Raw genomic sequence first — 20,478 nt, forward strand, 5'->3', positions numbered from 1 at the left:
ACCGAAGTAGCAATTAGCGGGATATTTGGTCAGGATTGTCATCCCAAGATATCTTGGGATAGTTTGTAAAATATCCCATTATTTGGCAAAAAATCCAGCTATTTGTCCCGTGCATCTTCACTAGACCGAAGATTCGCAATACGCGCTAACGCTGAGCAAAATATCTCAAGCTAATTTTTCAAGGTCGAGTTCAAGTTTCAAGGTCGAATCTCGAGGTAGTGAAGATGCGATTTGTTACTTCGGGATTATTTCCCAAATCCGAAATAGCGGGCTATTTGGCAATCTCGAGATGATGAAGACGGGCCTAGAGAGAGACAGGAATTATCCAGAGGTTATATGAATCAGCGTTGCCTCTTCAAATTGGCAACACATACATATAGGTATACATATTTTCACTCTTGCAACCTGTGTATAATGAATTATATAAAGACCTGAGCTGAATCAGTTTTGAAAGATGTTTGGTCGACTATTGCATTTTATGGATTTTTTTTTCCAGTTGTAAATTTGAATATGGCATCTAGTTCTGCCCCCCCCCCCCCCTCAAACAAAGAAAGATAAAGAAAAAATGAATGTAGACCCATGAACATGTTTTTCATATCAGTGATTTTATCTTCTTTTTTTTAATACTCCCAAATCTGGCTTTCACACAGCCCAGGATAAATTCAACATAACACACAGTGTTGAAAGAGTGCATTATATTCAGAGATCATTCAAAGCCACTTGTCTCGTACATTTGATACCTTCAAACTTTTATTAAACCAGGCACGTTTATTTCGTGGTTGGGCGGGATTTGAAATTGGGTTGAGAGGAAAAAATGTGGAAATGGGATAATGCCCATTTTGTCACCAGAAAGGTTTAGTACAGAAAAAAAATCTATGAATTTGCTATGATAAAGTGTATACTTTATATGTTGGCCCAAACATGCTCATGCATTGACTCAAACATGCTCATGAAAGTATTGTTTTATAAAAAGGTAAACGCTTCAAAGAGTAAAAATCTAAATCTTGCTTCTATTATTCTATTATTGTTCTTTTATCTTTTATGGAACACCCTGTGCTTGTTATCTTTTTGAAATAAAAATCTAAAGTTTATTTTAAATGTGAACTGACAAAGAGAGTTGAAGATTCTGAGGAGGTTGTCAAACTCGGTCTAAAGTCAAATTTTAGATTGAAAGTGATAGTTGCATCACTAACTTGGAAACACTCTGAACTAGCATGGCATGGCTCTTCCAAAACATATTTTTCTTTCATTTTCTCCTATTAAGTGGAAGAAAGTGGATTATTATTACTGAACCCATGTCCCAATCTTGAGTTTATTGCCAGTTAATGGCTAAATCCAGTGAGTTACATGTACACCATACCTTCATCATTCTTTATGATGGACCCTATCCCTGAACTTTTAAAAGTATTATTTGACATCTTCTAGAAAAAATGAATGCAATATTGCAATTGAAATGCATATTAATCTATCTTAAAGGTACTATGTCCCTTTTGCAGCCAACCTCAAATGCTGTAGAACTTTGCAGGAATTATGAATATGTCATGTATGTCCTATCTGTGAAATTTAAACGTTAGCAGTGTCCTCATATTCAAATTATGCAAGGAAACCCGTTTACTTGCTAGACTTCACTGTCAGACATTATTGAGTGACTGACTGACTTTTTCTTCTTTGGTAATAACATACATGAAAAGAGTTGTAAAGGGTACATGAGCATTTGTCTACATCAATAACCCACTTCTTGTGATGGCCAAGATTAAACTGATTAAAGGTACTATGTCCCATTTGCAGGCCAAAAAAATGAAAAAGTTAAATTCCAACTGCATTTGAAAGATAATACTAATTTAGAACTTCCCTAAAAAAGGTGGGGCTTGAAAATGTCTTCAAGTGGGAAAATAATGACTATTAGTTGTCAAATCGACTTTAGGGCTATAGAGCCCAAAAGTAATAGTCTTGATTTTCAGACAATTGTACCAAATGGTCATACGTTTTATGCTGCGCAAAGATTCAATCAGTTTAATCTTGGCCATCACAAGAAGTGGGTTATTGATGTAAACAAATGCTCATGTACCCTTTACAACTTTTTTCATGTATGTTATTACCAAAGAAGAAAAAAAGCCAGTCAGTCACTCACAGTGTCTGACAGTGAAGTCTAGCAAGTAAACAGGTTTCCTTGCATAATTCGAATATTAGGACACTGCTAACGTTTAAATTTCACAGATAGGACATATACATGACATATTCATAATTCCTGCAAAGTTCTACAGAATTTGAGGTTGGCTGCAAAAGGGACATAGTACCTTTAAATCTTTGCGCAGCATAAAACGCATATGACCATTCGGTACAATTGTCTGAAAATCAAGACTATTACTTTTGGGCTCTATAGCCCTAAAGTCGATTTGACAACTAATAGTTGTTATTTTCCCACTTCAAGACATTTTCAAGCCCCACCTTTTTTAGGGAAGTTCTAAATTAGTATTATCTTTCAAATGCAGTTGGAATTTAACTTTTTCATTTTTTTGGCCTGCAAATGGGACATAGTACCTTTAAAAATAATCAGAGACATTGCATTTTTGCCATTTTGTGGTTACTCTGTAGAGTGTTTCAAAGTACAATACAAAAAATATTTTGTACTTAATTATTTTGTACAGAAACACTTCATTTCTCATCAGACAGAGAAGTCTATTAACAAAAAATCACAAAAAATTGTTTTTTTTGTTGGAGACAATATTTGAGTGTGAAAAATAATATTGAATCAGATGCGAGTTATCATTTAGAGTGTAGCGTAATACAAATTTGTATTTTTTTTGGTGCTTGAGGAAGTTGAGACAAGAAGTTTGTTTCTTTCTGAAAAGAATATGACGTATCTAATTTCTTGAGTTTCTATAAAATAGGTACATGTAGTACTTAGCAAAATGAAAGACCATATGCTTCTCATTTTCCGTCATCCAGAGAAGTCTGGAACTGTAAATCTGATTGGGTTTGCCTGCAGTCATAATAAGAGCTAATTACTGTGAAAGCCTACCCCACATCCCATTTGGAAGTATGACTCGATGAATGTCTAATGGCCTACACAAGCCCATTAAACAGATGAGCTCACTCGGTCGGTCGGTCGGCAGAAATAGAAAGTAATGATTATACGATGGGATGGCCCTGTCACAGTACATTAAATGTTAACATAAGCCTGCAGTGGTAGAAAATTAAGCATCCATGGCCATTCATTTAAGGTCAGGACTTGAATCACCGATAATGCTAATGATTCGTAGTCATTATTATGAACAGATGAATCCTTTCATTGGTATATATGACGGGTTCGCCGGTTCATAAAACCGGTGACGAATTACAAACTGTTTCTATAAAACTTGGTCTGTGTTCATTTTCATGTAGAAAAGATACTCAATTTTAAAAAAAATTGGTGCTCATTATAGAGTAGATTGATTTAATAGCAACATATAAATGAATTTCCACTGTCTATTCTATATTGACACAGTGTTATATTTATCCTCTAAAACCAGAAATGTTCACAAATTTGTAAAGAGCAGCAATTTTCAGAGAAAAACCTGTTTCACAAATTTTGTTTTCAGTTGTGAATCAATCATATTTATTAAAGGCATTCAACCACTCGCTCAATTTGCTATCATTTCATGCACATAATGACACTTGATCCAATCTCAAACATCCTTTACGAAAGTCATGTTTACCCTTTTCTACAAACGCAAAGACTTTTGAGAAATCAATTCAAGGCAAATTTTAGTGTCCTATTGTACAGTATTTCTTGAAATAAAGTAGACACTCTCACACTGTGTCACACGTGACTGCATGTATTATTCCATAGACTTTGGTGTGACTTGGACCCCGTTCTCACTCACTTTGAAAGTGGTCTTAGTTAGACCGCTCCAGAGGAACGGGTCTTGAAGAACGGTTTGCGAGCGTTCACACTCCGAGCAGTTTTTTATGGCTCAAACCGCTCCACGAGTCAAAGTGGTCTTGTTGCTTTGGCAGCTCAGGTCAGCAGGTCAATTTTTTCGCGCGCGGAATACAAACCGTATGTACCGTACTACATGTTTCGCACGGAACGTCACTAGCTCACTTCCGGTCAAAGTACGCTTCCGTTCACATTGCACGTTAGAGCGGTCCAAACCGCTCTTAATAAGACCCGTTCCTCAAGACCACCTCCCGAGGTGGTCTTCTGGAGCGGTCCAAAAGTCCACTTCCTGGACTACTTTGACCGTTCTCACTCACCTAAGAACTGCTCCTGAAGAACGGTTCTTAGTTAGTCCGCTCCAACGAAGTGAATGAGAACGGGGTCTTGGTGTTCTTCTTTCTTTCAAGCAATATTGTACATCCCATAAAGATAACGTTTTGATGATGTAATTATTGTTGTGTTCGCACATTCCAAAAGGGGATTTGACAAGGCCATTTATTTTCTTGAAAGTCTTTACAATTCAAATTAAATTTCCATTGAAATATTATGCCTTGATGTATTTTTTACCCTTTTTGTGTTCCAGATGGTATGTCTTGGCTTGATCGCTGCCACCACGTTTCTGTTTGTGTTGACATGGCAGTTTGCTCAGTTCATCCTGCTACTACAAGCCATGGCTCTGTATCTAGGAGCAATTACCGGAGTCATACCCATCAAAAAGGTAAGACCAGGGACCCGTTTCACAAAGCCTTTTCTCAGTGACAAATGACAAAAATCAGTGACAAATCTGTTGATAACCAATCAAAATCAAGGATTTCAGTAGCTTATAACAAAAAAAATTTGTGAAACGCCCCCCAGATTTCCATGAAGTTCACGTGCATTCGATCAGATGACTCAATCCATGGGTTTATTTTTTACCATGGAGGGGAGAAGGGGGGGGGGGGGGGGGGGGGGAGTTGGCGAAAGTGGAAACAGAATGATGATTTCATCCAGCATCTCAAGGGTGAATTGGAAAGTGTATTCCCCAGACTTCACAATATGATGATTGTCCATTTAGAAGGTACGTGTCTGAAACAAAGGAGTTCTGCTATATATCTTCGGGCCATGTATTATAAAGCCTTTTGATTGATCGTAAAGTTAATATTGAGCGTAAGTCTATGGCCCATCGTGTACTGATCAAACTTAAGATCAATCATAACTCTTTATAATATGCGGCCAAGTCATGGAACAAGTGTTATAACACAGTCATACAGCCAAACCAAGTCCAAACTGACTTATATGTGACAAGATCTTTGACTTTCAAATGTCATTTTTTGTCTCTGTCTATTGTACAATGAAGGTCTGGGCCCTGTTTCATAACATTTGTTATCAATAACAAATGCTGAATTGCTAATTACAAATGTGCTCTCAGCCAATCAAATGCCACAATTTCAGTAGCTTATAACAGTTATTGTAAATTGTTATGGATGACAAGTTTTGTGAAACAGGCCCTGGTGTCAGGCTTGTCAGTATGACTGAGAGTATTCAGGGGTCATTAACCTCTACATCCCTTTTTAGCATTGTTTGTTCTTTATTCTTTCTTTTTTCTTCTCACAGGTCAAATACCTCTTCAATATTTGTGTGGCATCCATCCTAGCAGTATTTATCTTGCAGTTCTTCAACAAGATGTTACTAGGTTCTCTTGCACTCAGCTTTGTGGTCATGGCACTCATAGACTTCAGGTTGCAAGTAAGTGTCCTAGCATTTATTTGTAATGAACAGGCATGGTGGTTCAGTGGTTAGAGCGTCCGCCTCATGAACGGGAGGTCGTGGGTTCGAACCCCGGCCGAGTCATACCAAAGATTTACAACAATGGGACCTTCTGCCTTCTAGCTATAGGTGCTCAGCACATAAAATTGGAGAAGGGTAGTAATAACATATTATGTTTGCAGGGCCCGCTAGAAGAGCAGTTTCATCACTGAAGTGGCTACCCTGGGTAAATAAAACGTTATCATTATTATATTATTACACTTTAAGATTATACTGTATTGAAGGACAAACAAGTTAGATGTGTGTAAAAATAAAGTTGAGTACTGATAGGGAAAGAGTTTTGTTTACTATTAGCACTCTAGAAAATTTAGGTTTCATATGAGCTCAAACTTTGATGAAAAATCTGGACAACTCAACATAAATAAATCTTGCTCATTGGTGTTCTTATTAAATGTTTGCAACAAAATATGAATGTATTCATGTTTCTTTCCTTTTTAATAGTAATACCCTCAAACTCATAACAAACCATTTATTGAATTTGACTGTACTTCATCATATCTATCTATGTTAGCTGTACAAACTTGCTTGAATAAATGATGAAGTCAATAAACTAGGCTTCTTTAGCTCTTGCACGATCATACTTCTGTCTCTAATTGATTTATACTCGTTATTTGATTATTCAATGTAATTCTTTTGTCATTCTTTCTTTCTTTCTTTTGTCATTTTACATGTATGTGATTGATTGGTACCATTACACGTAACCTTGGATAAAACTATTGATAGTATTCAGAATGGCAAAGGTTGATTGAATAAATCAAAAGGCTTCATTCTGATAAATTGACAGAGAGAGACATTAATTTTGATGAATTAGGATTTATATTCAAGAACAGTATTGATGCAGTGGTGTATTCAAGACACAAAGAATTTTGTTTATTTTGTGTTTCTTTAGCCGACCCCCCCCCCCCCCCCCCGCTCTTTCTCTCTCTCTCTCTCTCTCCCCTCTTCCATTTTCTCTAACTTTCTTTTAAATTCTGTTCCTCTCTATCCCCTCTCTCACTTTCTCTCCTCCCTTTCTTTTTTTTTTCTCTTCTCTTTACCTTTCTGTAGGCTTTCCATCTATTTTCTCTCTCATTTTGTTCTTTCTGTTCACCTCTCTTAATCTCTTGTTCTCTCTCCCCTTCATTTCTTTCTCACTCTTCCTGCTTACTCTTTTTCTCTCCCTTTTTTCACTCCTTTTCTCTTTCTCTCCTTTTCTCTTTCTCTCTCTCTCTCTCTCTCTCTCCCCCCCCCCCCCTCTCTCTCAAGTACAGTACATCACATATGTGGTGCATCTCTTTCAATCACAGAAAGTTACCAACTGAATTTGATGTTGTTGGTGTTTTTGTAACTCGAGAATGAAAGGTAGACTGGTTGAATCAGGGCCTTTGTCGTATTCTTACAGATATATAAGCTTTAATTCGTCACATTCTCACAAAATATAATTGGGGCAAACCAACTTTTTACATACTTATACAATTTCAAAACTTGGTAAGGGTATGAATAATTTAGTTACTAACTGTATATGTTTCCATTTCATCCCTGTGTTTACATCCAGGCTGAGAGACTGGCGGTTACAAGCATCTCAGGTCAACTCCTCAAATTGATTGCAAGATTGGTCTTCACATGTGCAGGAATGTTTATCCTCAACTTTGCAATTAAGGTAATATAACCCATTTCTTATTGCAATAATGATTTTAGCTAATTGTGGTATATATGGCATTAAGACTTGAAGATGATGTGCATGGTTAACTTCAGAACTAAATATACAGCTTTGTTCTCTCATTGGAACTCAAAATACCTGGACAAGCCCAAAGGTTACTGACCACATCAAAGATTTGTTAGTATACTGGTACCTGATATTTGTATGAAGTTAATAGCCATAGCTGGGATTGGGGAAAAATGTCAAGGAAATAGTGTTTTTAGTGTTTATTATTTTTATTATTTTCCATGGAAATTTATAATGAGTGGTACACAATATTATAAATATAATTATAAATTTATGAATTATAAATACTTTGTACCTGATAACTCAGTCAATTTAAAGCCTCAAAAGCATTTACTTGAGAAAGTATAAACTGAAATATTACTCAGATGGATTGATCTCAGGCCTTTCATTAGGCCTGTCCTCATTAGCTTGAGATTGCCAAATATCCCGCTATTTGAACTATCCCGATCGCAAATTAACCAGTTAATTTGCATCCTCATCAGCACGAAGTTGCCATAAGCGGGATATTTGGTCAAGATAGTTTGCAAACTATCCTGCTTTTTGTCTGGTGCGTTCTCACCAGCCCGAAGACTCGCACTATGTGCGAACGCTGAGCAAAATATCTCGAGCTAATTTCTTGGTCTCTAGTTTCAAGTTTAGAGGTCAAGTCTCGAGCTCATGAAAACGTGATTTGTAAATAGAAATAGCAGGCTTTTTGGCGATCTCGAGCTGATGAGGACAAGCCTATAGACTGAGGTCGTATCACAAATATTTGAATCCAGTATAATGATTGTACAATAAATAGACCATGAAGTATAATAAATGACCACAAGTGCGCATAACTGAGCATAAAAAGTGGAAACATCAATCAGGGCTTGAAGTAAAAGTGCCCATGGCAGTAATTAAACTTGTGTGGCATGACGTATTGAGAGAGACAAATACCACTTTATGTGCGATAGATATATGGCTGCTCGGTGCATAGGGACAAGTTGACCCTATTGTCTATTTTCAATCCTTTTTGTTTTTCTCTCTTGTTCTGGGAGTGTTTATCATGAAGAGAGAGAAAGATTGAGGGCAGTTAATGGTTGTCAGGGGAAATAGAACAATAGATGAAAGAGAAAGAAATATTGAAAGAAAGAGGGATACATGGATAGAGAAAGATATGTATAAGAGAAGAAGCACACAAGTGTTGCTTTTTTAGAAGAATGTTGCACTTTTAGATTGGAGATGCATAATCTTTTAACTGCTGTAATGCATACATGCCAACTGTTCAGATTAAAGAGGAACATTCCTCTTTTTGGGAGAAGATAATTATCATTTTAATGCAGGTGTTCCTCTTCCTGTACAAATTTGTCTGTAGTATTGAATAGGAGAGTTAGGATTGTTCCTCTTTTTTTTGAAAATAGCATAATTTGTACAGATTTCTGATTTTCAAATGTTGGCATGTATGGTAATGCAATGCCAACTCCACAGTAAAACCACGGAGCTTCAATAGCAGAACAAATGAAATGAACTCTACCATTTTTACTTTTCTGTAAATGTTGCGTACTATGTGTCTATGCACTACTAAAGAATATTCACAAATCATATGGAAAGGCTTCTAGTCGATCCTGCCTACCCCTCTACTGCTGCTACGCGTTGTACACTTGGTTTATCTTCAGTCTATTTGAAAATTGCTTTGAGGCTTTTCTCATCTGATTTGTAATCATCGTAATCCCAAGACAACAACATTACCATTTTCTTCACCTTTAATTCAATGACCCTTTTTTAGCCCATCTTGCAGAGTTCTTGACCAAGATTTATGACATATGGGTGACATGTTCACCAATGTGACCCATACTCGAATAAAATAAGAATGTTCTTATGAAGAGTGATATGAACGCTTTAGTAGGAAACTAAAATGATTCTTATAAGTATGCTTCACACTTAAATGTAGCATGTTTATTATGTGCCTTTGTCCGATTTATATCATTTTATGCTCCATGGTCAGGCACTCTTTATTATCCTGCTGCTTTTTTTGCACTCTTTTTAGTCATACATGTACAGTTGGGTGTGAACACAACTTAACTTTGCTGGTTTTGTAATGAAATAGCAGAGAAACAATAGCAAGGGATAAAAAAAAATCAATGACCTATCATTGAGGTGATGAAAAGACTGAAATATGTTGGGAATATGTAAAAGAAAGGTCATAACTTGAATATTTTCTTGAAATTTACATACATGAATGCTATCATGCATTGGTTGCATATTTATCAAGCAGAAGTACTCCAGCATGGTACTATCTAACAAAGTTTTGCCTTCAATTTTCCATAAGAGCAACCTTTTAAAGTGTGTTCATACCCACACATTTAAGGGGGTCACAATATAATACCACTCTTATTTGAGGAGTGAGAACGAGGTCTTGCCCATCCAGCCCAACCTGTATGGGGCACCCAGCACCGGTTATAAATTAGATTTACCCACAGTAGGGTCCCAGTGGGACCTCCTCACTATCTAGGGAAATTAGTCTGGGCATGCTACTAGTCAATTTCATTTAGCTCAGGCATGCAATTGCTGCAAGGGGCATTGGACTTTGCTTTAAAGGTACTATGTCCCATTTGCAGGCCAAAAAAATGAAAAGGTTAAATTCCAACAGCATTTGAAAGATAAAACTAATTTTGAACTTCCCTAAAAAAAAGGGGGGGGGGGGCTTGAAAATGTTTTTAAGTGGGAAAATAACGACTATTGGTTGTCAAATTGACTTAAGAGCTATAGAGCCATTAAGTAATAGACTGATTTTCAGACCATTGAACTGAATGGTTGTACGTTTTATGCTGCGCAAAGATTCAATCAGTTTAATTTTGGCCACCACAAGAAGTGGGTTATTGATGTAGACAAATGCTCATGTACCTTTTACAGCTCATTTTATGTATGTTATTACCAAAGAAGAAAAACAGCCAGTCAATCACCCAGTAGTGTCTGACAGTGAAGTAAAGCAAGTAAACGGGTTTCCTTGCATAATTTGAATACTAGGACACTGCTAACGTTTAAATTTCACAGATAGGACAAACAGAGTACATGACATATTCATAATTCCTGCAAAGTTCTACAGAATTTGATGTTGGCTGCAAAAGGGACATAGTATCTTTACAGGAACTATTTTACAATCTATATACCTCAATCTGTTGTTGAAATCCACAAATATATACAGTTTCAGCAAAATGATTATTACTGGGTGTATAAATGTACTGTGTAGAAGAGAAATTAGCCTCTTTTTGTCCTTGTCTTTATGTCCATTTGTAAAATAAACATTCACAAAATAAGAAGTGTGATTATCTTTGAATTTCATGGCTCTCTTCATTTTTCTATCTACCGGTAGCCATTTTTCTGACCATGGCATTTAGCATTGATTTTATGTTGTAGGTGTTTGACCAAATTGTACTCAATGTATTCAATTTTTGTTTCAGATCATCCGCTTTGGTTTTTAGAATCAGGTCAAAACAGAAAAAGTGTGAAAACTCAATATTGTCAACCAAGACCTTACTCAAAGAATCTTGCTTGTCTCTACAAATTAGTAGGATTATGCAAGTACCAGACATGCAAACTAACTTTAAAAGTTCATTAGAAGTTGGAGAACTATTAACAAAGATATCGTAATTAAGCTTTTTCACAGATTTTATTGTGCTGAAAATGTTCTCATGCTTCATCTCATCATTATTGTAAACTAAGATATACTTCAATCCCATGTTCATATATTGATTGTCATATCAATGATTTTGTTTTCTTTTTTCAGATCCTAATTGGCCTAGATGCGGATCAGCATATTTTCAAGTTCATCACTGCCAAATTTGGACTTGCTAATGCTAGGTAGGTACACACATACTGTTAACAACTAAATTATTAATATCCTTACCAAGTACAGTATGTTAAAAGATTGATTTGTCCCACCTTATGTTTCTTGAAAATGTGATAGGTCAAAGCTTACTTCTAAAGGTATTCAACACAGGCCCTAATTCAACGCTTCCACCTTTCATTCTTGACTTTAAAAAAATTTAAAAAACATCAAATTTACAAAGGGTATGAATAATTTAGGTGTTAACTGTATCATCTTACGATGCACCATCAGCAAATTTTATGTCTTGATAAATTTGAAATGTTTTGTGTGATCCTGAATAATGAATTTGTTTAATGCAGGCTCATGCTAATGAGAAAATTTTATAGCCAGGAAAAGTTTAAAAGGATGTACATTTTTACGTAACTAAAAGTTTTAGAAGATTCATACAAGAAGCTAAATAGTAAGCAAAAAACTACCGTTGGTGAAGGTGATGGGACAAACTATCACTTCCGAGGCGATCTGGATGTAGCTATCTTTCCGAAGCGAAGCTGAGGAAAGATAGCGTATACATTCTGATCGACGAGGAAGTGATAGTTTGCCATCGCCTGAAACCAAAAGGTGATTATTTGCTTTATATTCCACATCTAAAAACAATATAACTACAACAAGAAAAGGACGTGTATGCATCTACATGAAAGACCAAATTCACACCAAAAAGGTTAAAAGTTAAAAGCGCGCATGGGTTTGCTTTAATTGCGCTCATTGGTAATGCGCGCTTAATTACGCCTATTTTAGTGCGCTTTTGGATAATCTTCAGTGAAAGTGCGTTGCCCTTTGTAGATAGTACCTCTATCTTCAGTAACAGTGCGTTGCCCTTTGTAGATAGTAGTACTATCTACAAAGGGCAACAAACTTTTTGCTTCTCCCATCAATGATGGGCGAACTATATTTGATCACATGATTTACTTATGACCAATCGTAGAGCAAGATTCTTAGTATGTGGAATATAATTCTGAATAACTCTTGAAAGCTGTACAGTGTCCCCCTTCTTCAAATCATGTATCCATACCGAACTTTGGATCTTAGAATCCCTTGCTAATCCACGCTGCTTCCTCCTCCTCCTTTCCCCTACAGAGATTTTGATGTTTTGCTGTACAAGTGCCACAGTGCCTTTGCTTTCTTGCCCATCCATGTAATAAGAGACATGACATCGACCCTTCTCTTCCCGCTCTACACGGCCGTCGTCTTCGGCTTGCTCTCCGTCCTCGTCCTAGCAGTTGTACAAAACTGGAAGTAAGTTTTGTTTTGCTTGTTTGTCTTTTATGAACCATGTTCAGTTTAAGAATATGAAATTTTAGAGTTGATTTACAATAATATGACATAAAATCTTAAGTGCAATGTAAAGCTTGCATGTACCTGAGGGTTCTATTATATTGAACCCCCCCCCCCCCATTAATATTATACACAATGTACATTGAAACTTGTATACATGTGTAAGGTCCACTCAAGAGAGAAAAGTGGTCTTTATAGGCAGGTCCTCTTTGTGTACAGGTTCTGTTGGTAGAGTAAAACCTGTTTATAAAGACCATTTAAGAGAGAAAAGTGGTCTTTATAGGCAGGTGGTCTTTATGTACAGGTTCCTTTAGTACATGATTCAAAGAGAAAACCATGTTCAAGGGAAACAAAAAAAAGTGGCCTTTCTATACAGGTGGTGCTAAAGTAGGTTTGACTGTAATTACAGATTAGATCTGATAAAGCATCAATGATGTTCAGTATGCCATGATACTCGGTAATGTATTGGACACGTACTAATAGAAGTTTATTCTTTGGGATAGATTAGATTGTGGATAATGAAGTGAAGAGAAGAAAAGTAGAAAGAAACGCAGAGGAATAAAGAGACGGAGTACAGATAAGAGAAATAGAAAGTGTGTGTGTGTGTGTGTGAGAGATAGAGAAAGAGAGAGAGGGGGTCAGGAGGTCATGAAGAGAGCACCGGTAGATTGTAAATTTGTAATGAATTGAGATAAAGATATTGAGTAAAAAAAGGAGAGAGAGAAGGGGGAGGAAGAGAGAGAAATATTGATGTTAATGTAGTTTTTATAAAACTCAGTTTCAAAGAAACTGTACTTTTGATGTCACTTAAATTTTACGTTCACTATCCTTGTTAGCATATGGTACAAGAAATTATTAAAAAACCTGAGACTTGCTCTGAACTATATGTCCTTCTCAGCTGCCTGTACATTGACATTGTATGTACCAGGATACTTTGGAGCATCTCATGAAAGTTAATGGGAAGATCAATTCATGAATAATTCAACGTGTTAAATGCAGTCTACTAGGCTCTTACAGTTTTCACACTGCATTTTCCTAGGGGTGCTGTAATGAAATATGCATCATCTAAATGCATCCATAACCACCCCCAATCTCGTTATCGTGATAGCTCTCATGCACAGAGTCAGAAAACTGGTGCCATGATTGAGGCACGCTTGAAAGAACATTACACATACAGCTTGGATGTCGTCAGTATTAAGGAAATTATACTTTTGATATTGTTGATATTCTTTCTTGTCATACATCTTACTTGGAGTCATCATGTCCGGTCGCTGGTCGCGTTACACAACCTTTTATGAAACGAAAGCGGAAGATAGATTCGCGTTAAGGACGCAACATTTCATATATTTGCCGTAGGGTTTTCACTTAGTATCGGGTAAATTAGACCAGACCATTTGTAGATGAGATAGCTTTATTTCACAAACATTACCCCCAACGTTTTGTGAATAAAGGGGCATGTTTTTACAAAAGTTCGGGTAACGCGAAGCAATGACTCGATGATCCGAAGTAAGCCTTCTCATATACTTGGAAGTGCATGGAATACAAAAATACCCATATACGTGGACACCTTGGATGTACATTTCTGACCAAATTTCCAGGGTAAATGGGAGCTTAGAATGCCCTACATGTATGCAAAGATAGCAAGTGTCTTATGCAAATTGAATGAGAAGATCAATTCATGAATAATTCAATGTGTCGTTTCCGTAAATGCTTTAAAAAATTTCACACTACATGGAAATTTTCCAATCATTTCTGACCAACTTCATGTATTTCTAGTATCCTAGGGAGCTGAGAATTCCCTACATGTATGCAAAGATAGCGAGTGTCTTATGCAAATTTAATGAGAAGATCTATTCATGAATAATTCAATGTTTCATTTCCGTAAATGCTTTTAAATTTTTCAAACTACATGTAGGTTTTCCAATCATTACTGGCCAACTTAATGTATTTATAGTATACTTGGGAGCTGAGAATGTTCTACATGTATGCAAAAATAGAAAGTGTCTTGTGCAAATTTAATGAGAAGATCAATTCATGAATAATTCAATGTGTCGTTTCCGTAAATGCTTTTGAATTTTTCACACTAGGTTTCCCAAGGGATGTTGCTACATGACTTGTATAATGCATCAATAACCACGAGAAGTCTCATTGGTATGATAAATTTGTATGATTCATAAAGAGGGTCAGAAAACTGGTGCCATGTTGGAGGCACGCTTTAATAAAGTTAATGGGTATTGCTCATCGAGGAAGAAGAATTTGTTCTGCTCCTGTACACAACATATGTGTATCTATTTAATGACAAATGTACATGTACATTACGATCAATGAACCTGCAGTGTACATTTAGCATTCGTCTGGTAGTATAATATAATATAATTTGTATGGAGTGGAGATGATGTACTTTTAAAACACAGTTTTAAAGCCCCACTGCACTACTTATAGCTACTTGCGCCCTCTATATAGCAAACAATGCCTAATCAGTGCCTGTCACCCATGATCCTCTTTTTCTTATGCTAATTGAATGCTGATTTGATGAGATAACCACCTGCCAGTGGCCTTGCAGGGAGGTCTAATCTCCCCTGGCCAAACTAGTACAGATGAGCTTTAAGTATGTCAAGGGTAATGATATATCTATAAAGCACATAGAGAATGTTACCATGATGTGCTACAGTATATCACGGGTCCACATTTAAAGATATGGGATCTGTGTGTACTGTGCCCTTGATGGGTCTAGATCAAAGTCCTGGCTGAATATGTGAACATTTTTACCATTCCTTATTTCGGTTTAAGGGGAGGGGGAGTGGGGGTCAAGGAAAATAGAGACTGTGTATGATAGAAAGTGAAGATTCTGAAGAGAGTTGACTGACCTGAGTGAGTAGTTAGTCATAGAGGCCTGTATATAGTATTGATGAATTCACACAATACAGTCAAAACTGCTTTAGCGACCACCTGGGGGGTGTTTCATAAAGCTGTTCGTAAAGTTACGCATGACTTTACAAAAGACTTGTACCGGTATATGAAAAGCCAAATGGGATGCTCAATCATTATTACCTGCATCAACTAAAGTTGAACTGTTCAGATGTAGATTAAAATTCGTATTACCCGGTATAACAAACATTTTTAATGCAAAGTATATTTTTGCCATAATTTAATTGAGGTTATTGGAAATATCAGAAAAACCTTTGGGCATCCTATCTGGCACTTCATATACAAGTCGTTCGTAAAGTCATGCGTAACTTTACGAACAGCTTCATGAAACACCCCCTGTATAGAAGTAAGTCTACTTCTTTTGTTCCCTTTAAATATGGTTTTCCATTGAAACCTGTATTAATATTTAAGGAACCTGTACATAAATATCACCTGCCTATAAAGACTACTTTTCATGTTTCCCTTGAGCGGTCTTTATACACAGGTTTCACTATAGGAGATGACCAGATTGGTCAGAAAGACCCATCACAATGCATTGATGTTTTGCCCTAGGTGGAAATAGTATAGAGATATCGACTGCCATGAGAGGCCTGGCTATTTCATAGGCTCAAGGGGCATGCACATCCTGCCACGACCCCTCGGCCCACCGCCCACCCAGGCACCCCTCAGGGTCATGGCAGGATGTACACGTCCCCGAGAGCCAACAGCCAGGCCTCGAATATTAAAGCAGTTGATAAGTCTTTTATATACTGGATTGACACAAAAATTCAGTGGTGTGCTATTTGTGTATCGTTTTTTACAAAAATGACCCCTTAATACTAGTCTTGTCATAATCCAACACATGTGTGCCCTATTCTGAAGAAAAAAATGTTTGTATGTTTGACAAATAAATCTGTAGTGGAATAATACCTTAGAACTATTTATATTTATATATATTTTTGTCTTTAATACAGGGTTGTCTTTAGTCTTTAGTTTTGGAAAGATATCAAAGATGTAGATGAATAAATGTTTTTCAGACTGAAGCAGTGTCAATTCATCATTTAGATGTATCCAAGGTATTTCTTTAGAGCTGATATGACTATGACTAATCGTGCAGTCACCCTTGTTGCATGGGGTCCTACAGGAATATATATATCCATCAGCTGATTCCTATCATTTACATATATATTGAATTGAGAAACCTAAGAAGCTTAGATGCTCATGGGAATAGCCGTCACAGAGTGCCAAAAGTATCACATCTTCTTCTTGTTCCTCCTCCTCCTACTCCTCCTCCTCCTCTGCCCTCTCCTTCTAATATCCCTTTTCTCCTTTTTCTTCTTCTCATTCTCTTTCCTTTTTTTCCTTCTTCTCCTTCTCTTCCTTCTTTTTCCTACTTCTCCTCCTATAACTTTTTCTTTGACTTCTCCTTTTTTTCTCTTCTTCTTTTTCTTTTCTTTTTTCTTTTACTTGTTCTTCACCCTCTCCGTCTTTTCTTCACACCTCTATTTCTTCTTCTAATTCTGCTTTTTCTTCTTCTCATCCTTCTTCTTCCTCTCCTCCTTCTTTCTCTCTTCTTTTTTTTCTGCTTCTTTTTCTTCTTCTCATCCTTCTTCTTCCTCTCCTCCTTCTTCCTCTCTTCTTTTTTCTGCTTCTTTTTCTTCTTCTCATCCTTCTTCCTCCACTCCTCCTTCTTCCTCTCTTCTTTTTTCTGCTTCTTTTTCTTCTTCTCATCCTTCTTCCTCCTCTCCTCCTTCTTTCTCTCTTCTTTTTTTTTCTGCTTCTTTTTCTTCTTCTCATCCTTATTCTTCTCCCCTCCTCCTCCTCCTTCTCCTCCTTCTTCTTCCCCTCCTTCTTCTATTTCATCCTCTTCCTTATTACCATTAATTCGTTTATGATTTGTTCTGTTTAAATAAAAATACCTTTTTATCATTTTGCAACTCATATTATCTTTTCACATCCTTACTGTCATATTTCAGCCTGGAATCTGAGATGTCGGCGAGCAAGAAAGATGATGACATCCACAGACCTACCACCTCCTCCTCCACACCACCTCCTTCACCTGATACCACCATCCTCTTTAGACCGGACCTTGCTTTCCACACCCTACAGACAATCCTCTTTGGTCTCATGGCCTTCGCCGTGGTCCGCATGAAGTTCGTGTGGACCCCGCAGATGTGCGTCCTGGCGGCGTTCGGTGTCGGCAACGCATCGATATGGAGATTGTTGCTAGGGAAGGCTGGATGCAAGTCAGAAACAGTGGTGAGAATTTATCTGACCGTATTTGTTTGAATGATTATATTAAGTTAAAGTGAAGTGATGTCATTTAGAAGAAGTAAAAACCTCTAGGTGTATCTATAACAGTGAATTTAGAGGAAATACTGCTTTAATAGCAAAATTTGTATCCAAATTTATGATAAATCTAAATCTTGAAGTGTATTTGGAAAATGCACACCGGTAGTAGCGAATTTGCAATACCAACGATATGAGAAAAGCAGTATTAAAGCCTTTTTTTATTATTCTAATTCGAGACTGGACCTTCCACACCAACATGCAATGCCTTCCCATTTTAACTTTGAGAGTGCTATTCAGGAATTGTTATTGTTACCAGTCATATGGTACTAGCCTTTGTCAGTGTCCAAACACCCCAAAAAAAATCAAACACTAAAGTGAAACATTTCTCAAAACAGATTTCTGTAACTTGTTTTCTGCATGCCTATGCTAAACTGATATATCTTTACCATTTTTCCCCCTTCTTCAGGTTCAATGTGTACGTCATGGTGTTGGGGTATTCATCATTGCAGTTGCCATCTACTTGGTAAGTTCTTACAAGAACAACATCTTCTAAAGCTCTAAATTATTTAAATTAGTTAAAGTTTAAGACTTCCACTAGATATTGCAAATTTTAAGATTTTTATGCTTGTATTCATTAGGAACTAAATTTAGGAGAGTTTTTCTCTTTCACTTACCTAATAATGTCTTAAGGGCAATGCCAAGCATTGTAGAATGAAATTTCAAGAGAATTTTCAATTTTGAAATAAAAATATCATAGATATTTTAATAAAAATCCACAAATCGATGATATGATCTAAAATCTTATATGAGGTACTTTCACAACATATAAGTTTCCTATGGATCATTCATCAAATTCATAAAATAGTGAATTTGAATAGCTTTGTCACCGAATGACCAAAAATGACCTTTTATGTCATTCCGTAACACACTAACATGTAGTATAAAAATTCAAAATTTAATATGTTTGATGAATAGTTGATAAGAAACCCATATGTTGTGACAGTATCTTGGTTAATGGTATGTTGGTTAATTATATAATATGGACTGGCCTTGAGGGAGATACCACATAATATTTCCCAAACTAGACTCATATTGCCCCGAGTCAAAGACGAGGGCAATATGGTTCGTGTGAGGGAAACATATGTGGTATCTCCCGAAAGTTAAGCCAGTCAATATTGTTATCATTATCTAAATCAGACATCTAGAGCAAATACATACATGACAATCTCATAGAACTGAACAAGCTTTGTCAAACCAGCACTGTGCATCCAACTGCTTGACAAAATTTTCGATACACTGCAAACAGTGTACCCAATTTGATGTGATTATTACGTCACGATAGAGTACGCACAAGTGCGCAGGTTCTCGTACGCATAATAGATGCGCAATGAAAATGACCAAATAGGGCGCGGTGAATGTGGTCTTATATCATGCTTTTTTAACACGTTAAGTCCATAGGCTTTTTCATGAAAGGTAAATATGATCTCATATTCCTCGATTAGCCCTTTTAGGATTACCAGCAAGTGTAATATGAGTTTGTAAAACCACTGCTCAGATGTCTGATACGGGTAATAATATATCATATCATTAATTTGTAGATTCATATCAAAATATCTGTCATATTCTTCATTCAAGATGTAAAATTCTCTGGAAATGTCATTACATAACACTCGGAATTGACCTTAACTGTTGTTTATTGTGTGTTGATTTGACTCAGTGTTATCCAGAGATATCAGCAGAGCTGAATAACCTCAGGGAATTCTATGATCCGGATACAGTAGAGCTGATGAACTGGATCAGGTACGTCATTGAAAACGAAAGCAAATGATGAGCATGGTTGTACATTTGTATTGGAATGAAGTCCTGAAAAAATGGTCTTGTGATTTAATGGTTAAAAACTTCTTTTTACACAATCCTTCAGTTTTCAACCACTGAGCACTTTGTAAAATCTCACAATCATGAACCCAGTGTACCATTTCCGCTCCTTCTGCATTATGTTCTGTAAAGCGCATAGAGACATGCAATTATGCCTATGTGTTATGCGCTATACAAAAACGTTTAATTATTATTATTATTATTTAATGATAAAGTATGTGATTGACATGAAATTCTTCTTTCCTTGTTTACAGTCAGCAGACACCAAAGACAGCTGTATTTAGCGGGAGCATGCAGCTACTAGCTGGAGTCAAGCTGTGTACAGGCAGGAGATTGACCAATCATCCTCACTACGAGGATAAACAGCTCAGAGATAAGACATTAGAGGTTGGTTGGTTACCATGGAAATACATGTAGAAATGATGGTGGGGATATAATTGATGATAATGGTAGTCCTGTTACAAGTTCCTTGTTGTATTTAAGCGTTTAATTACCATCATTACGTCGTCTTTGCGGGAAAACGCTCAGATAATAAGCAAATAATTACCGTTGGTGAGGTGATGGACAAACTATCAATTCCGAGGTGATCTGGATGTAGCTATCTTTCCGACTATAAAGCAAATAATTGCCGAGGAAGTGATTGTTTGCCATCGCCTGAAACCAAAAGGTGATTATTTGCTTTATATTCCACATCTGAAACAATTTAACTACAGAAAGAAAAGGACGTGTATTCATCTACATAAAAGACAGCTTGGCCCAAATTCACACAAAAAAAGTTTAAGTTTAACCCCTCCTGGGTGCGCTCATGTGTTTTATTGGAAATGCACGCTTATTTACTGGTATGCC

At 36.7% G+C, this 20,478-nt stretch overlaps 1 protein-coding gene across 1 annotated transcript in view; it reads left to right on the forward strand.

Moving 5' to 3' along the window:
- Nucleotides 1-20,478, forward strand: part of LOC578625 (probable C-mannosyltransferase DPY19L3) — a 65,733-nt gene that overhangs the window by 43,054 nt on the left and 2,201 nt on the right. Inside the window, exons 7-15 of the mRNA XM_030994357.1 lie at nucleotides 4,506-4,640; nucleotides 5,516-5,647; nucleotides 7,263-7,367; nucleotides 11,185-11,258; nucleotides 12,361-12,519; nucleotides 17,442-17,724; nucleotides 18,224-18,280; nucleotides 19,475-19,557; nucleotides 19,887-20,019. Coding sequence (XP_030850217.1) covers nucleotides 4,506-4,640; nucleotides 5,516-5,647; nucleotides 7,263-7,367; nucleotides 11,185-11,258; nucleotides 12,361-12,519; nucleotides 17,442-17,724; nucleotides 18,224-18,280; nucleotides 19,475-19,557; nucleotides 19,887-20,019 — 1,161 coding nt within the window. The remainder of the gene's footprint in view (nucleotides 1-4,505; nucleotides 4,641-5,515; nucleotides 5,648-7,262; nucleotides 7,368-11,184; nucleotides 11,259-12,360; nucleotides 12,520-17,441; nucleotides 17,725-18,223; nucleotides 18,281-19,474; nucleotides 19,558-19,886; nucleotides 20,020-20,478) is intronic.

The sequence above is a fragment of the Strongylocentrotus purpuratus genome, unplaced genomic scaffold (genome assembly GCF_000002235.5).
Source record: "Strongylocentrotus purpuratus isolate Spur 01 unplaced genomic scaffold, Spur_5.0 spur5_scaffold_21, whole genome shotgun sequence".
Classification (NCBI taxonomy): Eukaryota; Metazoa; Echinodermata; class Echinoidea; order Camarodonta; family Strongylocentrotidae; genus Strongylocentrotus; species Strongylocentrotus purpuratus.